Genomic DNA, 25,216 nt, shown 5'->3' with positions numbered 1-25,216 from the left:
ATGATGGTGGCATTCCCTTAAAATCAAAGTCTCATTCTCCAGGATATCGTGCTCCAGAAAGAGAGGAACATGATTTAATCTCTCCAAAAAGCGATATGTTTTCTATTGGGCTTGTCATTTTACAATGCTTTATTCATGACACAAAGGATAAAACCATCAAAGATGAAATTAAGGATGGACTGACAAAGATGTGTGGTACTGATTCAGCCTTTTGTGATATTGTTTTGAATTTATAGGAACATGAATCTGAAAAGAGAAAGTTAACTATTAACTAGATGGACTATAAATTCTTTGTAAAGACTTTGAAACGGTTGTGAATTACTTCTCAGAAGCGAATGCGTTCAAAAACATCATTTTCCCACCAAAAACACGTAAACCATTATCTCTAGAGGATCTCTTATTTTGATTTCAGATCAAAGATGGATAACTTCACCACCACTACAAGATGCTTTCACCTTTCTTATGCATAAATTTCCAACAACATTTATATGTCCAAGGTAAAAAGACTTTATCTGTTTTTTCAGAACTATTTTTGAGGGGAAGAAGAATCAATGACATTTGGAACATGTGGACTTTCAAATGATTAGGGTAAATGAGGTTGAATTTCCTGTTATTCGGGGTAGATGTTTTAGTGTGTATTTTCTTGTAAGTGACTGATTGAGTATCGATAAGTGAGAGTAGATAAGTTTTCTTGTGTTATTAGTGTATTGTTAATTGTGACGAACCATGTGTTGTAATTGATAAGTAATTGAGTTACAATTGTACATCCCTGTCTTCCTTTGTAAGCTGCTTGGTCGGCTAGTTCATTGATTTTAGAATAGGTGTCTTGTTTCACAGTGTGAACTAATGAACATCCTATTTTCACCTCTTTGAATCATCATAAAGGCATACTCCAGTATTTTATTACTTATAACAGGTATGATTTATTACTTTCACATCCAGTGGTGATAATGCTGTTCAACAATCCCAGTGCCATTAATGGTTTGGTTGAGAGGTCCATGATTCAACAGCTCAGAGTATTCACACTCCTCTTGCGTTCCTTTGAAAACATCAAGACTATTACTTTTGTGGATATCTCTTGTTTGGTTGATGGTCTTTTGAACTTGATTGGATAACTCTTGAATCATATCCTGATGCAGGCAATCTGAGTACTCTTGTCCTTTCAAAAGATGGTCTCTTAGCATGGCATTAGATTTTCGAAGTTGATGCAATTCTTGCTCCGCACATGTTAATTTGTATTTCAAAATGTCCATCTCGTTTTTCATGCATTCATGCTTGTCCTTATCTTTGGAAATGCGTTTTTTGAGGGAGTAACGTTCATCTTGACATGAATGTAAGGAAGACGTGAGCTCTTGCACAACTCTCTCCATTTCATTTTGAATTTGCTGATTTAGTTTCTTTTGTTGCTTGAATCTATTCTCGTTGTTTGTAGCCTCTTTTTTGTAATGAATTAGTTTTTTCTCTAAATTGTTGGCATATATTTTCAATTCTTTGCTTTCGACATCTTTCCTCCTCTCAAAAACTGTCTCTGACAGTGCATTGTCAATGCATTCTTGCAGATCATTCAGAGGGCTCAATACTGCGAAAGGTGTATTGTTTCTTTCATATGGTGAGTCACTGCAGGTAGTCAACAACTTGACCTTGTTCGAAAGCTCGTACGAAAGTTGAATAATACGATCGAAAAGTTGTTCTTTAAATTTCCCATGCTGTCGAATCTCCTCATCAATAAGTGAATGTGTGTAAACATCATGAGTGAGAGGGAAATCATCCTTCGTTGAGAATGAAACACAATCACTGACTTCAAAATCTGTTTCAAACATTGTATTTTCCTTGCATAATGATGGGGAATTCGTTGTTTTCGTCGATGTACTGTTGACATCTTGGTCTTGAACAGTACCTGACACTTCCTTTTCAACAATTTCCAATTTAAATACTTGATGTCCAAAGCGTAATTCATCTCCTGATTTTACTATTGAACTTGATCCCTTTTTTAAACGAACAGAATTGACATAAACTCCGTTTTTTGAGGAAAGATCTCTAACCAAACATATTTTCGGTTTTTTTTCATCATGGTTGAATTCCAGAAACTCCAGTTGAGCATGAATAAACGAAACGCTGGAATCATTCCCCAAGCATACTTGACAATTTACTGGATCTCTTCCGATAAAAACTTTTGAATGAGTAATAGGATAATCTTGTTGTTGGTTGATGCCTTTCAAGATTGCGATTTGATCCGATGAAGGACACGACTTGTTCAAATCTGAACCACAGTCATCAAGAAGGGCATTAGTAGTTGCCTCACCCTGTTGTTCCGAACCATTTGATGCAGACGTAGAGGAAGCAATCCCCTGAGTGGAAGCAACGCACTGTTTCATTTGATCAGTCGTGGTGATGGTGGTGGTGGTGGTGGTAGAGGTTTTCATGTACGATGGTGTGTTTTCAATGTACAATTTTTTTTAAAGCGGGAATTAACCGTTTCATCAAAACCAAAACCTCAGGACACAATAACTGACCAAATAATCAGAATCCACCACCTTCTACTTCAAGATCTGCCACCCAAACCATTCAACCTGTTTATCTGGGTGAGCTGAGATTCACTTGGATAATCGACTTAATTCTTGTCCAACCAAAGACCATTTCCTCAACGAAACTAGCTTGGCATCGCGCTCAGAGAAACAGCGATCTCGCGGGAGAGGGCAGCAATGAAAAAATTCAGGAATGGGTTTAGTGAATAACAAACGGGTTATGGCAGTGACGAAAAAATGAAGCAACAGTTGCAAGAAGCATTTCATCTCTTTGAAAATGAAAAGGTTTTGGAGGCTCATGATTTACTGAGCCATCATTTGGTCCGAATTTTAAAACATTTACTTGCAAATTAAATGATTCATCATCGGATCAGGATTTAGCTGAGAGCCAATTGGATCCGAATGAGCTGAAAACTGTGCAATTAATTTATAGAGATGGGGCGCTAGCGAAAATGCTTCTTCATGAATTTAATAGCTCAGATGGTTGGAATTTGTGTGTAGATAAAGATCGAGCAAAAACATATTATAAACGAAGTGGACAAGTTTCACAAAAATATTTTGGGACATCAGGAACAAATAGTGGTCATGTAGATGGTGCCACCGATGATGCTCCCTTGCATGTGATTAAAATAGAAGGAGAGATTGACGCACCAATTTTTAATTTATTAAGCATCTTGTATGAAATTGATTTATACAAGGAATGGGTTCCACAATTAGATAATTGTGGAGTCATTAAATATTTGGGTGACAGCCATGACGAGGCCAATATGAAATTGTCACGCTTTAGATTCTTGTCATATTTTAGCTTTTCACTTCCGTGGCCATTGTCTTCAAGAGATTCAATTACATATGCCTTTGTTGTGGATAGATCTGATTATGAAGCAGATCCATCAATTTTGGTAGTGATTCGAGGAGCCACTAAGGACCACGACAACGCAGAAATAATATCCAAGTATGATAACTCTGAACATGTCAGAGTGGATATCGATTATTCTGGATTTTTAATTAGAATGACATCGGAACACTCGTGTCATATCTCGCTTATTGCTGTAAGTAAGAAACGATACTTGAATAGTATATCATATTATTTAATACTTTCTGTAGAGCGTGGATCCCAAAGTTTCTTTTGTTCCATATTGGTTACAAAATTGGTTGACGACAAATATGAGCTATTTATTTCAAAATTACGACAAGCAGCTGCCAAGGTCCCTAACTCTGTATACAGCGAGAGAATTAAAAACAATGACCAAATTTATGGAGAAATAACAAGAAAGCTTTCAAAATTTATCAAGAAATAACATTCACAATTTAGAAATAGCTTGTATTTATAAATTCTACTCACTGCTCGAGCAGGTGAGGAAAATACACTTTCATGGTATTGTTGTAGGTGATTTCTGCAAGATCCTCTTCTGAAATTTGCTTAATTTTTGCAATTACCTTCAAGACATTACTATACCATTCATTCGAAATTATTTTTATCAAGCGAATATATATAGATACTTAAAACTTACATCAAATTGTCAGGTTCGTTCCGTGATTTGACATGAAAGCCATTTTCAAACTTTTCTTTCTTTTTGGCCTCAAAAGTAAAAGGGTTGCTGTCTTGAAGTAATTTCCAGCATGCATGACTTTGTCTAATTTCACAGTAAGGGCAGTCGGTCTCAATACATAATCTGTCGAGAGGAATTTCCTTAACCACTTGTAGATTTTCCTCTGTTTTCAAGGAGCATCCATTAATCCCAATGTAAACCCTTTCTCCAAGAGAAAGCAGTTCTTTTAGCTCCTCCACACTACCATCAAAACTATGAACAACAAATAAACCCAACTCATCAATATGTCTCTTTAAAATTTCACACAAGTCATGTGTCGATTTTCTGTTGTGTAAAAAGAGTGGCAATTTGGTTTTTTTTGCAATTTCAAGCTGAAATTCAAAATACTTTTTTTGGTGTTCCTTGTCGCAAAATTGCAAACGATCATAATCTAAGCCACATTCTCCTACGGCCTGGTTTTGTTGATCATTATGGAATAGTATCCATCGATCATTCGATCACTCCAAATAACCACACACACTTACAACTACAATTTCCTTATGTCTCCTAATAATTTCCAACAATTCATTCCGATGCTGAATATCATTTTGTTCTGTAAACTCTGAACATCTCGTCGGATGCACTCCGACAGTGACATATAATCTATTTGGAAATTTATCTTTTAATTTTTCAATCAATTCAATAGCTTCATGAATATCTTGCATACATGTGCCAGTAATCATCATCTTATCGATGTGTTTATCAATGGCTCTCTGAATCACTTGTTCAATGTCGGATTCATGTGCTGTTTTTCCATTGTAAATTCCTTTAAACATGTCATCACATAAATTTACTCCGATATCAATCAGCTTCATGATATTTCGAGTCGATGTTAAATTAATGAATTTTTGAGTACTAGTCGTAGAAGAGCCCTGTAAAATCGAACGGAGAGGATAAGGTTGATTACGAGAATATGCGTTGATGAGTGCTTTTGAAAATATTTTTTTCATGAAGATCGGTAGCTTACATTAAGATCATTTCGTTTATATACAATTATAACATTGTCACATTACACTCGATGATCAGGCAGCTCAATATTCTGTGCAGAGATGATGGCTTCTTCCTTCTTCAGGAATGGATTGAATTTTTGAAGTCGATCCCACACATTCAAAATTGGTTGAGCAATGGCAGCTCTCATTCTCAATGTAAAATGTTCATCAAAAAAGTACAAGTGTTCCATTCTCACACCATGGGTGTACCAGAATGTCATTCCAACAAAAATTGCTCCTCCAAGTAAATTTCCAAGAGTGGCAGGCATCAAGTTGACCACAAAGAAGTCATACATGGTAATATCAGAACCATAAAGCATTGCTAAAGGAATGAAGGCACCATTGGCAACACAATGTTCGTATCCTCCTGCAACAAATGCCAAGATGGGCATGAATAAACCAACCAATTTGTCCACAAGCACATTCGAGGCATAGGTCATGTACACGGCCAAACAAACAAGCCAATTACAACCAATACCCAGTAAAATGGTTACGCCTGCTCCTTTTGAGACTTTAGATTCTCCAATCTTTTTGGCATAAGTGACAAAACCAGCTGGAGTGTGTAGCTCTTTTTCCGTGGTTGGAAGATACATGAAAAAGTAAATGGTCATGAAGGCGCCCAGTACATTAAAAGCCAACGAAAGACACAAATTTTTGACCACATGCCATGCTGTCACTTTCTTTCGAAGCATGGCCACAATCATGACCATCGCATTACCAGTAAATAATTCGCTTCCAGAAACAATGACAAGCATGAGTCCAACAGTAAACACAGCAGAAAATATTAATTTACCATAGCCTGGGTTATCAACATCCCATCCCGGCATGTTTCCTCCTGTCTTAAAAGAAGCAATGGCTCCAAACGCAACAAAGACTCCAGACAAGAGAGCCAATATAATGGTTTGGTCGAGGGATTCCTTAGATTTCTTTTCACCCGAAAGAGCCATTGTTTCTTGCAATGTTATAGGAGAGTTGATGGTCGTGATGGAAGGAAGAGTTACAGGAAGAGGTACAGGAAAGTTGGGTTGTGGTACTTGGGTTTGTTGTTGCAAAAGTTGTTGTTGTTTGGTGGCATCGGTGTTGTATTTATGAATGATGGAAAGTATAGCCGTCTCCAATAATTGTTGCGTTCGTTCCAATTCATGATCGTCAAAGGCATGATGAGAGCAGCTTGTACTTTGTTTGGAGGTGAGAGGGAGTTTTTCATGATGAAAGTCCTCCGCATGCTCATCTTCGTGATGATGATGATCATCTAAAATGTTCATTTTGGATCTCGATTTCAGAGTGGACGACGTCGAGGTTGCAGGATCAGCAGCTGCTGATGAGGTCTTTTTTGAGCCTTCCCCTGGTTCAGAGATGACAGGAATCGAGAGGGCACTCTGGCCGTTGTTATTATTTTCGGCAAATTTGGCACTTTCATCGTTATTGGAAATTACAGAGGTGGTTTGTTGTTGTTGAGGTGCTGAGTAGCCAGGCTTTGAAATGGTGGTGGTAGTGATGGAAGCATTGATTGTACTGGCAGCGCAAAGTGGTTCCTCTGGAGAGCTTGTTGTGGATGAAGTGGTATTACTCGTATTGCTCGAAGACATGATGCGTTCGTTGGTGAGTGTTTGTTGTTGAGGAGATTCAGGACTGTAGCCAGAGTCTGACTTGTTCAATGGAAGACCGAAGTATGTTATTACAGGAACACACAATGAAGCACTTCAAGGAGAGATGGATTGTTATGGAGTCTCTTCCTCTCTTTTGTGAGAGTTAGTTGTTGTGGTCTGATGAGATTCAAGAGAATCAATAACGGATATGCTGTGTGGCAATAGGAAGTCTTTTTTCTTTGAGATGGGATGCCAAGACCCTTCAACAACAACAGCATCACCAGAAATTCGCATTATTATGGAATAGGGTGTGTTTTTGTGTAAGGCTTCTCTCGCTCAATTCAGTATCCACGCCGAATTTTAAATTTGTTAAACCCCTTTCGCTGTTAAAACACTTATATGGAAGATGTGAGGCGTGCTATAGAACTGGCGCTTAAAGTTTGTCCAACAACAAGCGGAAAGAGGAAAACAAACAGTGTTGATGGAACCCTGTTTCAGAATACGTCAAATGCGCTGAACTAAGCGATTATGATGAGTTTGGAAGGACCTTCTGAAAGGACGGCAAAATTCAATGAATGTCAGAACGGAATTTGAAATCGTGATATAAAAGCGCATCTTTGCTGATGAAAAGAATGACATGCATAGATGCAAACTTGGCATTGTTTGTGGAGGGTTTATTAATTTACATTGTGAAAACTATGTGAAATATCACGCTAGGGTTGAAGGGTAGAAAAGGAATGCCGAAATTATTCAATTATTATTATTATGCGGCAATATAAACCGTTCGAATATCTGACGTGACATTGTCGTTTACGATAATGAGGACCCAAGTTTACAATAACTTCTGAAATACTGCCCAACCAGTCGCACCAATCGTGCCTGGTGAGATCCCTTAACAACACCAACTTTTAAATAATCTTCGCAAGTAAAATCTTGAATTTGAATCATGTTATTGAGTTTCTTCTTTTTGAATTGGCTACAGTATTCCGACAGCTCATTTTCAATAAGAAATTCCTCAATTGATTTTTCTTCAAATCGTTTGATGATACTATTTTGTGGCTGTTTGTTCTTTTTGAATAGTGAGAAGAATCCACCTCCCGATGAAGGCTTTTGTGGAGAAGATCCCAGTAACGGGCTTGATTGTCTCTCCAAATCGTCCCATGTTTTCTTTCCTTGTAGCTCAATAATTTTGGAGAGAATGAAAGTTTGGAACTCTTCCGTTTTCTTGAATTGAGAAAATATTTCAGTCTTCATTTGAAGAGTTACAGAAAAGTGTAGAACATCCAAACAATCGTCAATATCATTGGCAATAGCCATAGCTTCATCTTCGTTAGTAACTTGTGCCACGCGTGGATTTAGTTTGACAAATTTGTTTCGAATGGCCGAGTCAATATTCATACAGAATTGAGAGTCAGTATCAATGAATTGGCTATAAATCATTTGAAATTCTTTCACTTTTAACAGACCTCTCCTATCATTATAATAATCAGAGTCGTAAAAACTTAGGAACGCGATACGTGTTTCCAACATGAGCAGTAGCTAAAGTGAGGTTGAATCAATGCAAGAGTGAAGGATGTGCCATTGAAATCCAAGAGTGGTGATCAATAAAAGGGAATAGATCAAAATACAAATGCATTACATTGTGGACCAACAGACAGAGAGCGAACACAATAGTATTATTATATTATCATGAACATGATACAAGAAACGAGTCATTGAAGCATATTGTTAAACCATTAATCACTACTTACCTCTTCGTTATGTCTTTTCGTTAGATATTGCCTCAATTCTTCTCGTCCATCGGTTGTTTCCATGAATGTTTCATATTCATAATAAGCTTGTATAATTTTCTTAATGTCTTGAAAAGAATCAATGCATGTATCACCGTAGAGCTCAGGAGTTGACCTTGATACTCGAATCAGAGAAGAAGATGGCTCCAATAACGATGAAGAGGACACAGATCCCGTACTCAGCAAGGGAGAATTCAAACCCTGTCTACCATTGATAGCAGAACTGCTACTACTGAGTTGTCCACTACTAATGTTAGTCTTATTCTTGTTCATCTTTCTGTGTTGTTGTTCTTTGATTAAATTATCAGTGGAGTACTTTTTCGAGAGAGAATTGAAAGCCTTTCGAGATGCAAACAATTGTTCCAATTCAGACAATCCACTTGGTTTCTCTTCTTCAAAATCATTCAGAGAATAGGAAACTTTCTTCTTGGAGGCTCCAAGATTGGTACTGTGGTGTTTCATGATGGGCTGTACTGCTACTCTGATTCTGTTCTGATTCTGTGCAGAAGATGATGAATTCGAAGGACGGGAAGAATTGGTCGTTGCAGTCCCTTCCTCGAAAGTGGTAGTTATCCACTCCTCTCTGTAATTGTGTTGATCATCGTGTGCAGGTTGACCCAGGTCACCATCCATAAGGAATAACGCACCACCAGCAGTAGAAGGAGAATCTGAAAAGTCATGTTGTTGATCCGAGAGCACAGAATCAAAGGAGGAATGGAATCGACTTCCTCTCGTACCATGAAAGTGTCGATAGCTTTGAACATTGACTCCGTGTTGATGCATCATGGCCATGGAAGCAGAAGAAGGATACAAGGAAGAGGAAGAAAAGGAAGAGCATGAGGAAGAGTCATATGAACAAGAGGTTGAATCTACTTCTGGTTGTTGGAAGGGGTCAACCTCTTCTGAGTGGTGATGATGATGATCCTCTTCCATACTTCCGATATTGAACTCTGTATCAAATTCAATACCTACTCCTCGTATTCGATGCGGATTGTGAGCCATCATAATTGGAGAAGAGGAGGAGCCTATTGGAGCTGATGCAGAAAGAAATTGTTGAAGATGAGGAAGGCTAGTCATTTGTTATATAAATATTAGTGAGTGTCCATAAAAAGGAATGTTGGAAAGAAGCTCTATGATGTAACAGCCACTACCGGTAGTAACTCAGAGAGAAACAACAATGAAAACCCAAGGCAAGCTTGCCAGCTGAAAAAAGTTTTTCTTATTTTCTTCTTCTTCAAAGAAAGGTGAGAATGGATTTTTAATATTGGAGAGGAGGACAGCCGACGTCGGTGTGAGATGAGTATTTTACTATTGAATTGGAAACAATGAGAAGAAGCTATCGCTGGATGCTGCTTGTTACTATCCGCAATGTTTTTTGAAATCAAAGATTTCGAAAGGTGGTTGAATATTGTGTGTCTCTGGAAGTGTGTGAAAAATGATTGTTGATGAAAGAGAGAGAAGAAACACTTGAAAAGAGATTCTTCAAAATTAGAGATTGTAATGAGAGCAATAATCTTTGCAAAAGACTTGTTGTTGTTAAATGATTCACGTAATCACCACAACGTGAAATGAGAGCGATCAGATGTGGTTATTTGAATGTACAAGCTCTTTAATCTTGTTGTTGACTGTTTTTTTTAAATGGGCGTACGTTCGCGAATTCGGAAAATGGTCCTTGACAAGCCTTGACAAGAATGAATTAGATAAACTTGTACTAATATAGGATTGAATGATTTTTTTGTTCTGCATTCAACATGAGAAGCTAAGGTGATTTGAGAAGCTTTGTAATGATGAAGAACAACCTTCCGCTTAGGTGATGAGAGTGTTTGGAGAGAATTCTTCATTCTTTTGTTCGAGAGGTTGCTCGAAGAGTCTTCCACACTTTCTCTTCACAAAGAAAATCCATGAATGTCCTCTCTCCCCAACAACAACAACAACACCAACATCACCACTGGCAACAGCAACGATGAAGAATATCATACAAATCCTCCCAAGCTTTTTCATTCAGGAAAGATCTTAAGGGAAAGAAGAAGAAGCAGACATTATGCTTCCGAGCTGGCGAAATGGCCCTATCCCACCACCTCGAAATCATCATCATCATCTTTAACAACGACAATTAATGATACTTCATCACGACAAATTGAAAGCAAGACTGGTGAGGAATCACATTCTGAAGAAGGTTATTGGCAAACAAGAACTCGTAAATTAATTGCTCAACATCAGGCAATGAACAAAACGAATACTGAAATATATGGGCGAGTCGTTATGATGCATCAACAAGTGTCCAATCATAATAATACGAATAATACTCACATCCAGCAGAAGGAAAACAAGACTACTTCAATCACTCAAGCTCCGAAAGAGAACATTGCAAACACACACAATAATAATGAGGAGAACCACCAACATGAACCAACAGTGGTCATCAATGCTCAATTATTCAAAGGCTTGGTCTTCTTTTTCAATAGCATTCGAGGAGAAGGAATACATTCCCAGTATCATTTGACCAAGCTGGCAACTATTCATGGAGCAATCGTGTTGTAAGTTTTTCAGAGTGTTCACAACAAGATGTTTAATTATTGACAAAATCGCTTTCAATGGTTGTGATTAATCATGACAGACCAAACCCCTCACGAAAAAGAAACCTCACACATGTGATTGCTTCGAATCTTCCGAATAGTAAGGTTGAACGAATGGAAAAAAAGAAGCACATTACCAATACTCATGTCAAGTATGTCACCCCTCAATGGCTGAAAGACTGCATTTCAAAGAATCGAGTGTTACCAGAGGCAAAGTATTTATTGACCAATGGTGAGAATGGACAGAAAAAGATTATGTGATGGAACATGTTTATTTGGATATACGTCATATTCAGGATGAATGTGATTGAAAAAACAACAAATTAAGGATTAAATCGAATGAGGATCTCTTGCAAAACAAAAAATATTTAAAAAAAATGTTAAAAGTTGATGCTTCGTCTATTGACGAATTGCTTCGTGAGATTGACCAAACAGTGTATGAACATCCGAAACACACCACTCGCGAAATTCCGTTCCAGATCAAAGGAACAGGAATTGTGGGTGATGTAACTTTATTTAATGTTGGATTTCAACATCATCCCGAAGTCTATTTTGCGAAAGCGGAACAACAAGGCAAGGAAGCCTTTTCGTCCACTCATATTCCCTTCTCACCAAATCCATCACCATCGAATTTTATGAAGGAAAATTATCTAACACCCAAGCTGGAGAACGACAAGGAAGATTATAGAATTTTCCCAAGATTATTTAAACCGAACGAATTGTACTCTTTTGCAGTCTCAAAGCCAAAATATGTGATCGAGACATTTAAAGATCCTTTCACAGGAAAAATCAAAGAATGTAAAGAAGTGTACATGCCACAAGTCAACGATACTTCAAAAACCTCTACATCCTTGTTGAGACAACCAGCTGCAAGTAAAGACTTTGTTAGAGGAAATAGTCACAATGTGCCATTTGAGTTTGGTGGTATTGATAGAGAAGAAGAGAAGGGCATTGAATTGGCTCTTTCCAGAGATGCAGCCGTTGACAATGCTCAAGAAAAACCTCATTCAAACATTTTTGAACGATCCATTCAAGAAGAATTAGAATTACTCAAGTTGCAAAGTGAAAATAACATGGAGGCTATTTATGGAATTGAATCATGTCCTCCTGGTTTCAAGCATGGTCTTTTCCAATCAGCCAAACAGACTGTTACAAAACAAAAAGAAAATCATAATGCTGACGAGCGATTGGACATTGAGGCGATGACTATCGGTAAAAACCAACAAGGCCTTCTCGACGCCTATAAACAAGACATTTCAAATTATGATCTTTCAAATGAAGGAGAAGTATTCATGTCGGTAGAACAGCAGAGAGAATTAAGAAGAAGACAGGAAATGAAATCTAAAAAGCAAGAGCTTGTAAATTTCACAGACATTTTTTCATCAACATTGAGTGAGGATGTCTTTGGCAGCACTGAGGAAAGTGGACAGGTTTCTGAAGAAACAACATCACAACAACAACCAGTCTCCCTACCTCCACAACAGGATATGGAATCAAAACAAGATGGTAATAAGATCATTGTCCCCTCTCAAAAAAAGGCAAAAGATACCATTGATGATCTTTTAGAAGCTGATGAAGATGTTCTCTTCAGCTCATTCATTAGAAAACAGGGAAAAAAGCAAAAAGACAATGAATATGCCATCATGACTAGAATTGATGTTAGCAACTTTAAACAGATGGTTCCAGAAATGGCCATTCAATATCCTTTCGATTTAGACATTTTTCAAAAGGAAGCCATTTATCACTTGGAAAATAATGAAAGTGTGTTTGTTTCAGCTCACACTTCAGCTGGTAAGACAGTGGTAGCAGAATATGCCATTGCATTAGCTCAGAAACATTTAACACGAGTTATTTATACAAGTCCAATCAAGACACTTTCCAATCAAAAGTTCCGTGAATTCAAGAAAACATTTGGTGATGTTGGTATTTTGACAGGTGACGTTCAAATTAATCCTACAGCCACTTGCTTAATTATGACAACAGAAATTTTACGCTCCATGCTCTACAAAGGAGCTGATTTAATTAGAGACGTAGAATTTGTTATTTTCGACGAAGTCCATTATGTGAACGATCCTGAACGAGGTGTAGTGTGGGAGGAAGTGATCATTATGCTTCCCAAGCATATCAATCTCATTTTACTTTCTGCTACCATTCCAAATACCTATGAATTTGCTGATTGGGTTGGTCGAACTAAAAAGAAGCCAATCCATGTCATTCAAACATTGAAAAGACCTGTTCCTCTTGAACATCATCTCTATTACAATGGAAATATTTACAAAATTGTGGATTCCACCTCAAAATTTCTCAGTGCAGGTTATAGAAGCGCTCTCACTGCACAAGAAGAAAAGGAAGAAAAGAGTAAGAACAAGGGAGGCTTTAAGAAAACTCCATACGCAAAGCTTATTGAAACACTCAACAAAAAGAGTTTATTACCAGCTGTAACTTTTGTTTTCAGCAGAAAGCAATGTGAGGAAATTGCTGTCAGTCTCCAAAATACAGATCTCAATGAACCTGGTGAAAAGAATGAAATTCACAAGTTCATCTCTCAATCCATCTCTCGATTAAAAGGTACAGACAAGGAGTTGCCACAAATTATTAGAATTTCAGAGCTATTGAAACGTGGTATAGGTATTCACCACAGTGGTTTGTTACCAATTGTGAAAGAAATTGTTGAAATTCTCTTCTCGAAGGGTCTCATCAAAATTCTCTTCGCCACAGAAACATTTGCAATGGGTGTGAACACTCCCACAAAAACAGTCGTCTTCAATACTTTGTGGAAATTCGACGGAAAGGACAAGAGAGATTTACTTCCAGGTGAATACATTCAAATGAGTGGAAGAGCTGGTCGTAGAGGTCTCGACACCGTCGGAAATGTCATTATCAATTGTGCTTCAGAAATTCCTGAGGAACCTCTTCTTCAACGACTTATTCTTGGAAAAGCAACTCAACTTGAGAGCAAGTTCAAACTGAGTTACAATATGATTCTCAATTTGATGAGAGTTGAGGACTTTAAGATTCAAGACATGATTAAGAGAAGTTTCTCTGAAAGTAAGACGTTGAGAATTGTTCCCAATAAGGAACTCTTATTGAAGAGTAAGGAAAAATTAGCAGAGATTGAAAAAATTGATTGTATTAACGGAGAGCCTGCCATTGATCAATTCTATGCATTGGCTCGAGAGCTCGAAGATGTGAATCAAAAAATCACTACTGAAATTATGATCAGTCCAAAGATTAATGCATTGACAACCTTTGGAAGAGTAGTCGTTGTGAGATATCGACTTGGATATACTTTGGGTGTCATCTTACGACAAGAATCGTCGACTTTGAGTACAAATCGTGACGAAAAGTATTATTCAATTTTAGGTGTTCGACTGAATCCATCATTTGAAAAGAGAAAGCAAATTATTCCAATACCAACACAAACTGGGCTTGCAGAATTTTCTCCAATTTTATTGCCTCAGAGTGGAGAAATTTCTACCATCATTATTGCACCTTATTGGGATATTTTAACTATTTGTAATGAAAAACTCAATCTCTCACTTGCCATTGATGAATTGATTAACAATGGAACTTCAAAAGAAACATCAGAGATGAGAGCAGCTGCAAATCAATTAATTAATCTTTGGAAAGAAAACCCTCCAACACCCATCAATGCAATCAAAGAACTCAAATTAACATCACTTGACTTTTCTGAAGCGCTCTCAAAGAGACAACAATTAATTACAAAATTACAAGAAAATAAGTGCAATATTTGTCCAAAGCTTGCTGAACACTTTGACAAGACAGACAAACAGTACAAGATTAAACAAGGTCTTGACAAGTTGAGATTTGCACTTTCTGATGAGAACTTGGAATTAATGCCAGAAGTGAGAAAGAGAATCAAGGTTCTTAAAATACTGAAATATGTTGATGCCGATGAAACAGTTCAGTTGAAAGGAAGAGTTGCTTGTGAGTTAAATTCTTGCGATGAATTGTTGGTGACTGAAATGATATTCGAAAACTTCTTTACTACCATGTCATGTGAAGAAGCTGTTGCTGTCATGTCATGCCTTGTTTGCCAATCGAGAGGAGAGACAGAAGAACCCACTTTAACGAAACGACTTCAAGAATTGAAAGATAAGGTCTCCAACTTGGCACTCAGTTTGGGTCAACTTCAAATGGAAAATGGATTGGACACAAGTCCAACAGATTATCTCTCCAAGACTCTCAATTTCTCCATGATGGAGGTTGCTTATGAATGGGCTATGGGTCAAGAGTTTAAAGATATTTGTGCCTTGACATCAATACCCGAAGGAACCATTGTTAGGACGATTTCTCAACTTGACCAAGCCTTAAGAGATGTTAGAAATGCTGCTCGTATTATTGGTGACATTAATCTCTATCAAAAGATGGAAGAATCATCAAGAAAGATTCGTCGTGACATTATCTTTGCTGCTTCTTTGTTCTTATTCCCAACCGATCAAAAGTAATTGCATTAGCTTACTAAACCATTAAACTTGTAGCATGAATGTGACTAAAGTCAAAATACTTTTGAATAATAATAATTTATAACATGTTATGTACACCAATTATTTATCCTTCTTGTTAGCTTCTTCAAACTCCTTCAACCATCCAACAACTCGGTACTTGAATTCAAAGTGAGAAAACATCGAGTTCAATTGATCTCTTTCGAAGGTATTCAATTTGGAGAGGTCCATATCATCCAAAAGCGATGGTTTAAGTTCATTTTTCGCCAATGCCACAGAGCTTTCGTGTCCAGCAAACATATCATAGGTTTCATTAGGTCCATAGAAACCAGCACCAGTGACATCAAATATCTTTCCGCAAACACTGACATAAATTTTCTTCTCTGGGTTATTAATTCCGTCATATTTACTAAGTTCTTCCAAAGTAAATTCTCTTTGCACAATTTCTTCTTCAGGTTCACTATCTGAGTCGGACGATGATGATGTGTCATACTCTTCACCCGATGCTTTTTTAGTGGTTTTCTGGCTCGTATACATTCGATAGATAAAAAAGGCAGCTCCAACAAAGGCACCAATAATCAACAATAACATTAAATCCATGATTTCCTTGAATAATTACTAGACTTGCAAAATTCAAATAATTGAACGATTGATGATGAAAATTATCAAAAAATATTTTTAAATCCCGATGATGATGCGTCTGATGATGTAACTGTAACCGAATACCCAAAACGAGATGAGCAACGGCGTTATTTTTTTTTGAGCGAAAACAGTTGCTTGTGGTCTCGCTCGCTATTTTCCGTTCAGGTCCAGTATTGCTCAAAGTCGATACGAATGAATTTGTGTCGAAAAAGGCAGAAGAGACCTCAATTCTTTGTTTATGATTTGAAATCGTTCCGGGCCTGCAAATCCAGGGTTCTGTGTTTCCGCTTAAAGATGGAGACCAGCAAGGATGAGATGGTGATCGCTCGGTCCCTCATGTAGTTAGTTTCCTCAGTTCATACTCCCGATGGCAATTCTTCAGTGTTTTTTGTGATAAAGTACATGGATGGCCTTATGAAAAGAAGAAATTTAAGAAAGTGAATGGCTACGGCCATATCACGATGAATGCACCTCATCCCGTCCGATTTGAGAAGTTAAGCGTCGTCGAGCTGCATCAGTACTGAGGTTGGAGACAACTTGGGAACCTGCAGTGCTGTAGCCTTTTTTGTTCCTGGTTCTCTCTGTCGCTTCCTATCTTACATGGAGCTATTGACGACGATGATGACGTAAACAGCAGTAAGAGTAACCAGATTCAAGGACGAGAAAATATTGAGCAGTTTATCGACGTCACTATTTTTTAACAAAGATAGGGTTTGTGAATCAAGTCATCAAACCAACAACAAAACGAAAGGTCGATATGAAAGAACCAGAATCAAAACCTTTTTTCAACTTTAAACGTTGATTCAAGGGAGGGCCAGGCAGAATCGTGAGCCTTTCATTGAAGCATCATAGTTCTGAATGTTGGAAATGACCATGTAATAAATTGCGTTACTTTATTATTCCAAATATTCATTCTTGGTTATTAAGCCTCAAAGAATCTGTTTTGGCATCTTTTATTGTTTACTGGACTCGGATTTTTGGGTTTGCTGCAACGTATCTTGTACGTGTTGAAGTGTTTCAATTTGAGTATTGTATGTTCTTGTTAAATTTGTTTTTACTCCTCCAATGACACGATTAGGATTTGGTTGCTGGTTGGCGTCACTCAGGATAGAATGAATACTTTTTCATCATCTTTCTTCATTTGTGAGTACTTATCATGTGCGGTTTTCTTAGGCCTCAAACATGTCGACAAGTGACTTTTTGGGCCTGTCAATTGTCTCACAACAATCAAAATGAAACGGTCAATAATTCAAAAAAAAGACGTTTCGAATTCTCTATCAAATTCAAGAATCACTAGGATCGGAAACAGCAGTCCTTTCTCATCACCCTCTCTCATTAGAGAATCATCAACCCAATTTCTCATCATCTTACCTCCTCATGATGAATATATCTTTACCTTTTGAGAAAGAAAAAGAAACAAATCCCTTCTTGTTGTTTCATTCTCAAGAAACCACTACCACTACCACGAAAGAGGATCCTTCTTCTTCTTCTTCTGGCCAATTGAGCCTTCGGATGGCCTCTGTTGCAACAACAATTCCGAGAATTTCCATAATTGACTACAGTCAAGATCCTTTCACGACTCGACATTCCAGACAATTTCATTCCGATGATTCTTTACATTTATATCATAAAATTGAAATTACATACTTGTCATCATTGGGAGGAAATGGTTTCAATCCGAGCTATCCCTCACATTTATTATCGGAGACCAAAGTTACCAAAAAAGATTATTCTAAATTTATAGGAGCTCTCACGGATATCTATTTTATGAGATTGAGTTGGAAAGTGAAAATGATTATTGTTGGAATTTGGTTGAGCCTTTCATTGATCGCTTTGATTATTAATTTAGGAGTTGGATTTGGAATTTTACTGAATCAAACGAGTGATAAAACAAGGCCGTATTGGACAACTTGTGTACCTGCAATTACTCTTTCTCTGATTATTGCTTTCATTATTGGACTTATTTTGTTTATCAAGTATTTACATCATCTTGTGACACGAATGCAACGATTACATCAATTTATAGATTCCCATAGAGATGATTTTTTAAAAATTGGAATTGAATTGAATATTGTTAAAGATGATAGAAATGGAGTTTATATTGACATGCAGAAAATTACAAATGAAAGAGAAGATCGCCTGATTAGAATGTTCAATAACAAGTCGAGAAAGTCAGGCATAAATCTTCTCAATATGACAACAACGACAGAATCAACAGATGATGTTTCACAACACTCCATGCAACATGCTCCTTTTTACTCTTCTAAATCCCTAAAGTCTCCTTACATGCAGCTTGAATAGAGACGTTTTGAGTTATCATTGTTAGGGAACTAGTTATTGAAAGGTACATGGAAAGAGAAAGTGAGCTAGATACCTTAAGGTTGATGAACCATGAGGAAATGCTTGTCACACACTGCGCAAGAACGTTTGCGATCGATGGATTTGTGGTTTGCTAGAGGTTCACACCAACGAACAACAGCAAAGTTATCAATCTCCTAAATTGACATTTTCGAAATCATCACATCTCAAGATTCATTACGAAAATGAACACTGGTGTGCGATGACACTGAATTTGAGGCAATTCTTTTATTGTAAAGTCGTGATTCAGAGCTGTATCTTACGTTTTTGATTGGTCGTTGGCACTTCTCCCAAAAAAAATTCGTTGCTTTACAAGACAATGCCAAATATTAAGCGAACAAATTTCAGGTTGTCCTCTCGAGTGAAAGCTTTAATTACGAATAATTTCGAAATTCATCAACAAGAATAACCAAAAACAAAAAAAACATTAAACATTCAAACAAACAGAATACTCCGTTTCCATACAGTCAACCATGGCTAGAACTAAAACAACTGCTAGAAAGTCATTCTATGGAGCAACAGGAGGCAAGGCGCCAAGAAAAAGTATTGCCAACAAGATTGCCAAGTAAGTAGTGAGTGTTTTCCAGTGTGACATCAATTCTTGACACTCCCATTAACATGGAAACCAGAAAAACATCGGCTGCTAAACAACCCTCCACTGGAGGTCTCAAGAAGCCCCATCGATACAAACCAGGTACAGTGGCATTGAGAGAAATTAGAAAGTATCAAAAGAGTACCGAGTTGCTCATTAGAAAATTACCATTCCAAAGATTGGTCAGAGAAATTGCACAAGACTACAAATCAGACTTGAGATTCCAATCGAATGCTGTGTTGGCTTTACAAGAAGCAAGCGAAGCTTATTTGGTCTCTCTTTTTGAAGATACTAACTTGTGTGCTATCCACGGTAAACGAATTACCATCATGCCAAAAGACATGTCATTGGCTATGAGAATTAGAGGCGAATCTAAGCAAAAGTAGTGAGATCGTCGTAGAAATTTGAAAGAGATGGCTTTCTTGAGAATAATAATATGGCATCTCTAAGGTCAATTAACTGTATATGTACATACTGTGTTTAATAAATTAAGTTCAATCTTGATGTATATACTCATGAAGTCAATTTCACTTTACAAAATTTCTCTCATGTCACATTCAAGCCTATTCAAGTCTATCTAAATTCTTTAGCAAAACGATACACTTGCTCTACTTGATATCGAGTTTGTGGTGCAGGGAAGCCTCTTGGATCCTCACGAGAATCATGAGCCAAAGCAACTCTCAACAATACTTCATTCACACTCAAATGAGGGAAAAGCTTGGTCATGACAATGGATGCAATGGTTCCTATCATCATATTGAACAAGATTTTCAGAGAATGATGTAAAAGTATATTCATTATCAAAATGCAAAATTGTGTTTTTCAGAACAAATCTGACTTACCTGTTCTTCCGTGTCCACCAAAACAGTGAAGGAGAATCACTTGATTCTTATTTTGAACTCGATCCACAAGATCATTTGTAAATTCATGAACTATCTCAATAAAATCATCATGATGCAACTCGATTGTTGGCAACAACATGGTTCAACCTACCCTTATCATCTGTTTGTACACCCATATCTGGAATTGGAAAATTCAAAAACTCAAAGTGATCAGTTGGAATTCCCATTTTCTGAGCTTCCTCAATGACTAGATCTCTGTATGGACGAAATCTTTTCATTTCATCTGGTTCTTGTAATGAAACAAAAGTTCGGACCTTATCCAACTCTATAAAGTTTCTAATTTTCTGTCGGGCTGTATCCAATAACATATCACCTGGATATGAGCTCATGACAATATGACCTGGTAAAAGCCAGTTGCTATTCAATAATGACAATCGCACAAAGATTTGAAAATTTTGATGAAATCAGTTCATAGAGTCAATTTGTTATTCCGTTCGCATCAACATCATTGAAAGAAGAATCAGTTAATTCAGAGATATTCAAAAGATAGCATCGTTCCAATTATAATTGTATTATAATTGTTTGAAATGTTTCGTTTGGAATGAAATTTTAAATGATGATCAATCAACTGTTTGTTCGGAACAATACCATCTCAGCATACCTTGTTTTCGTACTTCCTTTATGCAATTCCATAAATTCAGGAGGTATCATTGATTTATCAAATATGAATGGATACTTGATCGAGGCAGAAAGTAATTCTTCCGGAAGAACGGCCAACTTGGCAGCTAGTCCGAAATTGGTGCAAAGTTGTTGCATTTTGTGTGTGAGTTGAAATTTCTTCGTTCTTTGGGAGAGAGGATTTCCAACTCCACAAGGATTCACGAATCACTGCGGATGCAATTTCAACATTCTTGCCAACTATTATATTGACACCAAATTATGTACTACTATTCTTACTCTCATGCATTTCGGGAAATTCTTTAAACAACTTCATTTGAAGTCCCACCAGATCCTTCTTTCTCACTCTCCTGAATTCAACATTTGGCTTTCAAGGACTCTTTTTGTCATGTTAAAGATCAACCTTTTTCCTTCGACCTCCTTCGAATCACTCCTTCAAATATCGCTCTAAAAAATCTGAAAAAGAATTTTTCGAAGCTAAAAAATATCTTCATCGTGTGTATCATCAACCTTCGTTGCTCATCATGATGCGCCGGTACCAAACATCATCATCAGTCTTGATGGTGGTTGCCTTGACGTTGCTCTTGGTAGCTGCTACCCATACATTGGCCCAAACGGTCATTCCATTCACCAATCTTGGTGTTTCTGTGCCCGCAACATTGACCGATAAGGGTTGGGTTTATTATAGCGTAAATCCATCCTTGTTTTCAAATTTGAATGATACGGATTTTGTTTCCTTTATGCTTACATCATTGAGTGGTGATGCCGATCTCCATGTGAGTATTGTGGGTCTTCCAAATGGTCCTGATTGTACCAATTGTATCTTTTCATCGGAAACCCCATTCAGCGAGGTTCAAACAATTAGCAAGGGAGATTCATCAAAATGGCCAACCGGAAACAACCCTTTCTATGTTGGTATTTATGGTTATACACAGGCTGAAGTTGTATTCAACGTGTGGAGCTCTAAATGTAAGTAGTGATAATTATGTGTTATGATTATTATTTTAATTTGACAATTATTGTTGTGATCCGTTCGATGATTTTCACAACAAATCCTTCTTCCAACATTCGTTCTTGATCACACACTCTTTGCTACGGCACATGATGAATATTCGAAATTCGTTCAATGATTGAACAATCTCACTCGATTTCGATTTCACACAACATTACAGCCATTGTCCAACTTACAGAAGGTCAGCCACAACAAGCCAACACAGAAAGAGGAACATATACCTACTTTAGATATGACTTGCAAAGAAGTGCTAAAACAAACATCACTATTTCAGTCACTCCTGTTGATGGTGATCCAGATATTTATGTTTCTACAAAGACTGACAAACCAGACAGATATAATTACGAGTACAGCTCTGCTTTGTATGGATTTGATTTGATTAACATTAACCACGACCCAGAGGCAACTCAAGGAGTCCTCTCGTACTACATTGGTGTTTACTCTTATTCCAACACTCACTACACAATTTTCGTGAGAAATCATCTTACTCCTGCCGTTCGTGTGGTTGAGGGCCATCCAATGTCTGATTTGGTTGAAGCAGGTGAAATGCTTTGTTTTGCCTATGAAAATCTTGTTCAACAACGTATTTTGGTCAGTCTCTCTCCTTTGACATCTCGTGGAGATCCAGATCTTTACATTAGATGGGGAGATTGCCCAACAACAAGCAGTTATGATATTGTCAGAAGAACAACTGGAAATGATGCTGTTGAAATTGAGAAGGCCGACAGCCAAGCTGGAAGAATTATGTTTATTGGAGCTTATGGTTATGCAAGAGATACCAAATTTGAACTTTTGGTAACTACTGAGGAACATAATACTATCCTTTCTGATGGTGTTGCTTTTGGAGCAAGCCTTCTTACTGGTGAAACTAATTACTACAAATATTCTCATGGAGACACCGATAGTAGTGTTGTTGCCAATGTCAGAGTTTTGAGAGGTTCTGTCAAATTATATTCTGCTTTCCATGCCAGACCCAATCAAGACAAGTATGAACGTGTTGCTGAAATGGATGGAGGTTTGATTAACATGATCTTCCCTGCACCAACCAAGAGTGCCAACTATTACTTTGGCGTTGTTGCTTCTGCTAATGCTGACTATACCATCACCGTCTCCTCTTCCCAAGTACCAAGCATTTTGAGAGATGGTGTTGACATGTTCTGGAATGTTGTTCCTCAATATCACTACAGACATTTCATCTTTGAAGCTGCTGATTTTGCCACAAATGATGTCTCAATCACAGTTAACCCATGGATTGGAGATGTCGATATTTATGTTTCAACTGATGACGAAAATTTCCCAACAAAGACAAACTACACTTGGATGAGTGATTCTTGGGGTGAAGATACTGTTCACATTCCTGCTAATGATCCAAAAGCTAAAGGAAAGAATAGATTCCGTATTTCTGTTTATGGTTATCGTGAGGTGAACTACTTCACTATTTTGGCTATGCAATCCAATACTACTATTGCTCTTGTTGATGATGAAACTGTTCCAGGAGCTGTTGCAGTTAGAGATTATGTTTTCTACTCGTATGAACTTGCTGCTCCTTCAACTATTTCTATTTCTCTTCACATTTCCAGTGCAAATTCCAGTGCTACTATCTTCTACAGTAGAACCAATCCAAAACCAAACAGACAAGACCATGACGGAACGGCATTGACTTTTGGAGATGCTTTCTTGACTCTTGAACAACAACCAAAGGGAACCATTTACATCTCTGTTCATGGATGGAACAGTATCACCGGACGCCCAATTCTTTATACACTCAATGTCAGAACAAGCTATCAACATATCTATGTGAATGGTCAATCATATCTTGTTCACGTTGGTCAAGGAAAGACTACTCAATTTAAGGCATACATTGGCTCTCATATCAAGACACTTGTTGCTTCTGCAACTCTTGTTTCCGGTAGCACAAAAATGTACATTGCCAACGATAACTCTCCTGCCAACAACACTCATTTCACTTTCCAAAACACTGAATGGCCAGGAAATGCATTCCTCATTCAAAACTCCAATCCTGACTTCAAGAGTGGATATTGGTTCTTTGGTGTTTATGGTAATGTTGATTCTGATTTCTATATCAGCTTGACTGCATACCCATATGTTGCTTGGATGTCTGAAGGAGTGCCAGTTCTTGGAAAAGCTCCAACTGATGGTAGCCCACTTATTTACAGTTTCTGGATCCCATACACTGCAGACGACTCGAAACAAGATTATTCTTTCCACATTAGACAAATTTCTGGATACACCGATGTTTATGCTCTCCAAGATTACACAATCAACCCATCTCCTCAAAACTTTACCTTTATCTCGTCAGGATCAGTAGACAGAACATTGACATTACCAAAGGACAAGATTACCTTCGGTAGAGCAATTTACTTTGGTGTCTATGGCAAAGCTGGAAGTGATGGAAGCTATCCAGTTTATGAGGTTAGCATGGCAACTGCTTCTGCTCCAAAATTCCTCGGTCAGGATCAACCACAATCCCTCGTTGTTACTAAAGGTTCCTACAATTACTTTGAAACATTGAACAGATATGCCTCAGATAAGCTCACAGTTTATGTTGAGTCATGCAATGTTTATCCTGCTCCAAATATTTACGTTTCTCATAGACATTTCAGACCAAATGATCAGACTGCAGATACTATTACTTCCACAGCCTCATCTGATTATCCACACGATTATGTCCAAGTTGCTTCTGTGGATGCAGCTCCTGTTGACAAGTTCTTTATTGGTGTTGGAAATGCCAAGAGTGATAGTGTTTCTTCAATTTATGTAACCACAGGTGACGATGCTAGACCATCTGTACTCAACACAAAGATGGACGGAGCTGATCTCACATCAAACGGTGAAACAGTTTTGATTCTACAACCTGCCAAGCCATCATCCAAGCAATCACCTGGAACTTTGTTGAGCTACGCTGTCTACACTGCTCCTATTGGTCACGATCAAGATGAAAGCGTTTTGAACATGCAAACAGTTTGTGGTGTTAAGGCTAGCGGTAACTTGGTTACCAAGGTTGCTGTTACTGACACCACTCAACAAGTGACCGCTAAATTCAAGGTTGACAGATCTCAAAAGTACCTCGTCAACGTGCTTGCTCAAGATAACAATGGTCTCTCTGTTCCTTATAAGGCTGCCTATATTATTAACGGACGTGTTGTTTATGCACCAATCAGTGAAGGCGGAGTCAACGTTCCTGCTCTTGTTATTTCTTTAATCCTCATTTTCATATTTTTGGCTGTTCTTGCTTACATTGGTGGTGGTATGGGATACAGATACAAGAAGGGATACAGAGGAATTGAGATGTTCCCTAACTATGAATTCTGGAAGATGGTATTCACATGTGGTCGTTCTTCATCCTACACTAGATTTGATGATGATAGAGTTAATACTTCTGGATTTGGATCAACCAATTCATCTAGACAAGAAAGTCAACCAATCACAAGTGGTGGTTATGGTTCTATTTAAGTGACATGATATATCTTTAATTTACTTTATTTATGTATAAAATTACTCTTAGTCTTAATTGTTTGTTCGTTCAGTAACTGACCATCAAGGAAGG

The 25,216-nt window shown here is 37.6% G+C and overlaps 12 protein-coding genes across 12 annotated transcripts; 6 read left to right on the top strand and 6 right to left on the bottom strand.

Moving 5' to 3' along the window:
• Positions 1–932: 932 nt before the first annotated feature.
• FDP41_009950 (uncharacterized protein) lies at positions 933–2,423 on the bottom strand (the record flags this gene model as incomplete). The annotated part of the gene is made up of 1 exon (XM_044713964.1): positions 933–2,423. One exon carries the CDS (start codon positions 2,421–2,423, stop codon positions 933–935), a length of 1,491 nt encoding a protein of 496 aa, XP_044556443.1.
• Positions 2,424–2,977: 554 nt separating this feature from the next.
• Positions 2,978–3,823, top strand: FDP41_009949 (uncharacterized protein; the record flags this gene model as incomplete). The annotated part of the gene is made up of 1 exon (XM_044713962.1): positions 2,978–3,823. One exon carries the CDS (start codon positions 2,978–2,980, stop codon positions 3,821–3,823), a length of 846 nt encoding a protein of 281 aa, XP_044556442.1.
• A 40-nt stretch (positions 3,824–3,863) lies between these two features.
• Positions 3,864–5,064, bottom strand: FDP41_009948 (uncharacterized protein; the record flags this gene model as incomplete). Its single annotated transcript, XM_044713961.1, has 3 exons — positions 3,864–3,975; positions 4,037–4,527; positions 4,600–5,064. The coding sequence occupies 3 exons, from the start codon at positions 5,062–5,064 to the stop codon at positions 3,864–3,866; spliced, it is 1,068 nt and encodes a 355-aa protein (XP_044556441.1).
• Positions 5,065–5,123: 59 nt separating this feature from the next.
• Positions 5,124–6,692, bottom strand: FDP41_009947 (uncharacterized protein; the record flags this gene model as incomplete). Its single annotated transcript, XM_044713960.1, has 1 exon — positions 5,124–6,692. The coding sequence occupies one exon, from the start codon at positions 6,690–6,692 to the stop codon at positions 5,124–5,126; it is 1,569 nt and encodes a 522-aa protein (XP_044556440.1).
• Positions 6,693–7,502: 810 nt separating this feature from the next.
• On the bottom strand, positions 7,503–9,559 carry FDP41_009946 (uncharacterized protein; the record flags this gene model as incomplete). The annotated part of the gene is made up of 2 exons (XM_044713959.1): positions 7,503–8,231; positions 8,444–9,559. The coding sequence occupies 2 exons, from the start codon at positions 9,557–9,559 to the stop codon at positions 7,503–7,505; spliced, it is 1,845 nt and encodes a 614-aa protein (XP_044556439.1).
• An 828-nt stretch (positions 9,560–10,387) lies between these two features.
• Positions 10,388–11,319, top strand: FDP41_009945 (uncharacterized protein; the record flags this gene model as incomplete). Its single annotated transcript, XM_044713958.1, has 2 exons — positions 10,388–11,019; positions 11,100–11,319. The coding sequence occupies 2 exons, from the start codon at positions 10,388–10,390 to the stop codon at positions 11,317–11,319; spliced, it is 852 nt and encodes a 283-aa protein (XP_044556438.1).
• A 116-nt stretch (positions 11,320–11,435) lies between these two features.
• FDP41_009944 (uncharacterized protein) lies at positions 11,436–15,527 on the top strand (the record flags this gene model as incomplete). The annotated part of the gene is made up of 1 exon (XM_044713957.1): positions 11,436–15,527. The coding sequence occupies one exon, from the start codon at positions 11,436–11,438 to the stop codon at positions 15,525–15,527; it is 4,092 nt and encodes a 1,363-aa protein (XP_044556437.1).
• A 99-nt stretch (positions 15,528–15,626) lies between these two features.
• On the bottom strand, positions 15,627–16,124 carry FDP41_009943 (uncharacterized protein; the record flags this gene model as incomplete). The annotated part of the gene is made up of 1 exon (XM_044713956.1): positions 15,627–16,124. One exon carries the CDS (start codon positions 16,122–16,124, stop codon positions 15,627–15,629), a length of 498 nt encoding a protein of 165 aa, XP_044556436.1.
• Positions 16,125–17,543: 1,419 nt separating this feature from the next.
• FDP41_009942 (uncharacterized protein) lies at positions 17,544–18,467 on the top strand (the record flags this gene model as incomplete). Its single annotated transcript, XM_044713955.1, has 1 exon — positions 17,544–18,467. The coding sequence occupies one exon, from the start codon at positions 17,544–17,546 to the stop codon at positions 18,465–18,467; it is 924 nt and encodes a 307-aa protein (XP_044556435.1).
• Positions 18,468–18,997: 530 nt separating this feature from the next.
• FDP41_009941 (uncharacterized protein) lies at positions 18,998–19,502 on the top strand (the record flags this gene model as incomplete). The annotated part of the gene is made up of 2 exons (XM_044713954.1): positions 18,998–19,089; positions 19,154–19,502. 2 exons carry the CDS (start codon positions 18,998–19,000, stop codon positions 19,500–19,502), a joined length of 441 nt encoding a protein of 146 aa, XP_044556434.1.
• Positions 19,503–19,689: 187 nt separating this feature from the next.
• Positions 19,690–20,774, bottom strand: FDP41_009940 (uncharacterized protein; the record flags this gene model as incomplete). Its single annotated transcript, XM_044713953.1, has 4 exons — positions 19,690–19,862; positions 19,959–20,048; positions 20,110–20,375; positions 20,620–20,774. The coding sequence occupies 4 exons, from the start codon at positions 20,772–20,774 to the stop codon at positions 19,690–19,692; spliced, it is 684 nt and encodes a 227-aa protein (XP_044556433.1).
• A 386-nt stretch (positions 20,775–21,160) lies between these two features.
• On the top strand, positions 21,161–25,122 carry FDP41_009939 (uncharacterized protein; the record flags this gene model as incomplete). Its single annotated transcript, XM_044713951.1, has 2 exons — positions 21,161–21,605; positions 21,809–25,122. 2 exons carry the CDS (start codon positions 21,161–21,163, stop codon positions 25,120–25,122), a joined length of 3,759 nt encoding a protein of 1,252 aa, XP_044556432.1.
• Positions 25,123–25,216: the final 94 nt, after the last annotated feature.

This window comes from Naegleria fowleri, assembly GCF_008403515.1.
Source record: "Naegleria fowleri strain ATCC 30894 chromosome Unknown tig74, whole genome shotgun sequence".
NCBI classification, from domain to species: Eukaryota; Heterolobosea; class Eutetramitea; order Acrasida; family Naegleriidae; genus Naegleria; species Naegleria fowleri.
Note: the sequence above shows the minus strand (reverse complement) of the source record. Positions and strands in the feature narration are given on the sequence as shown.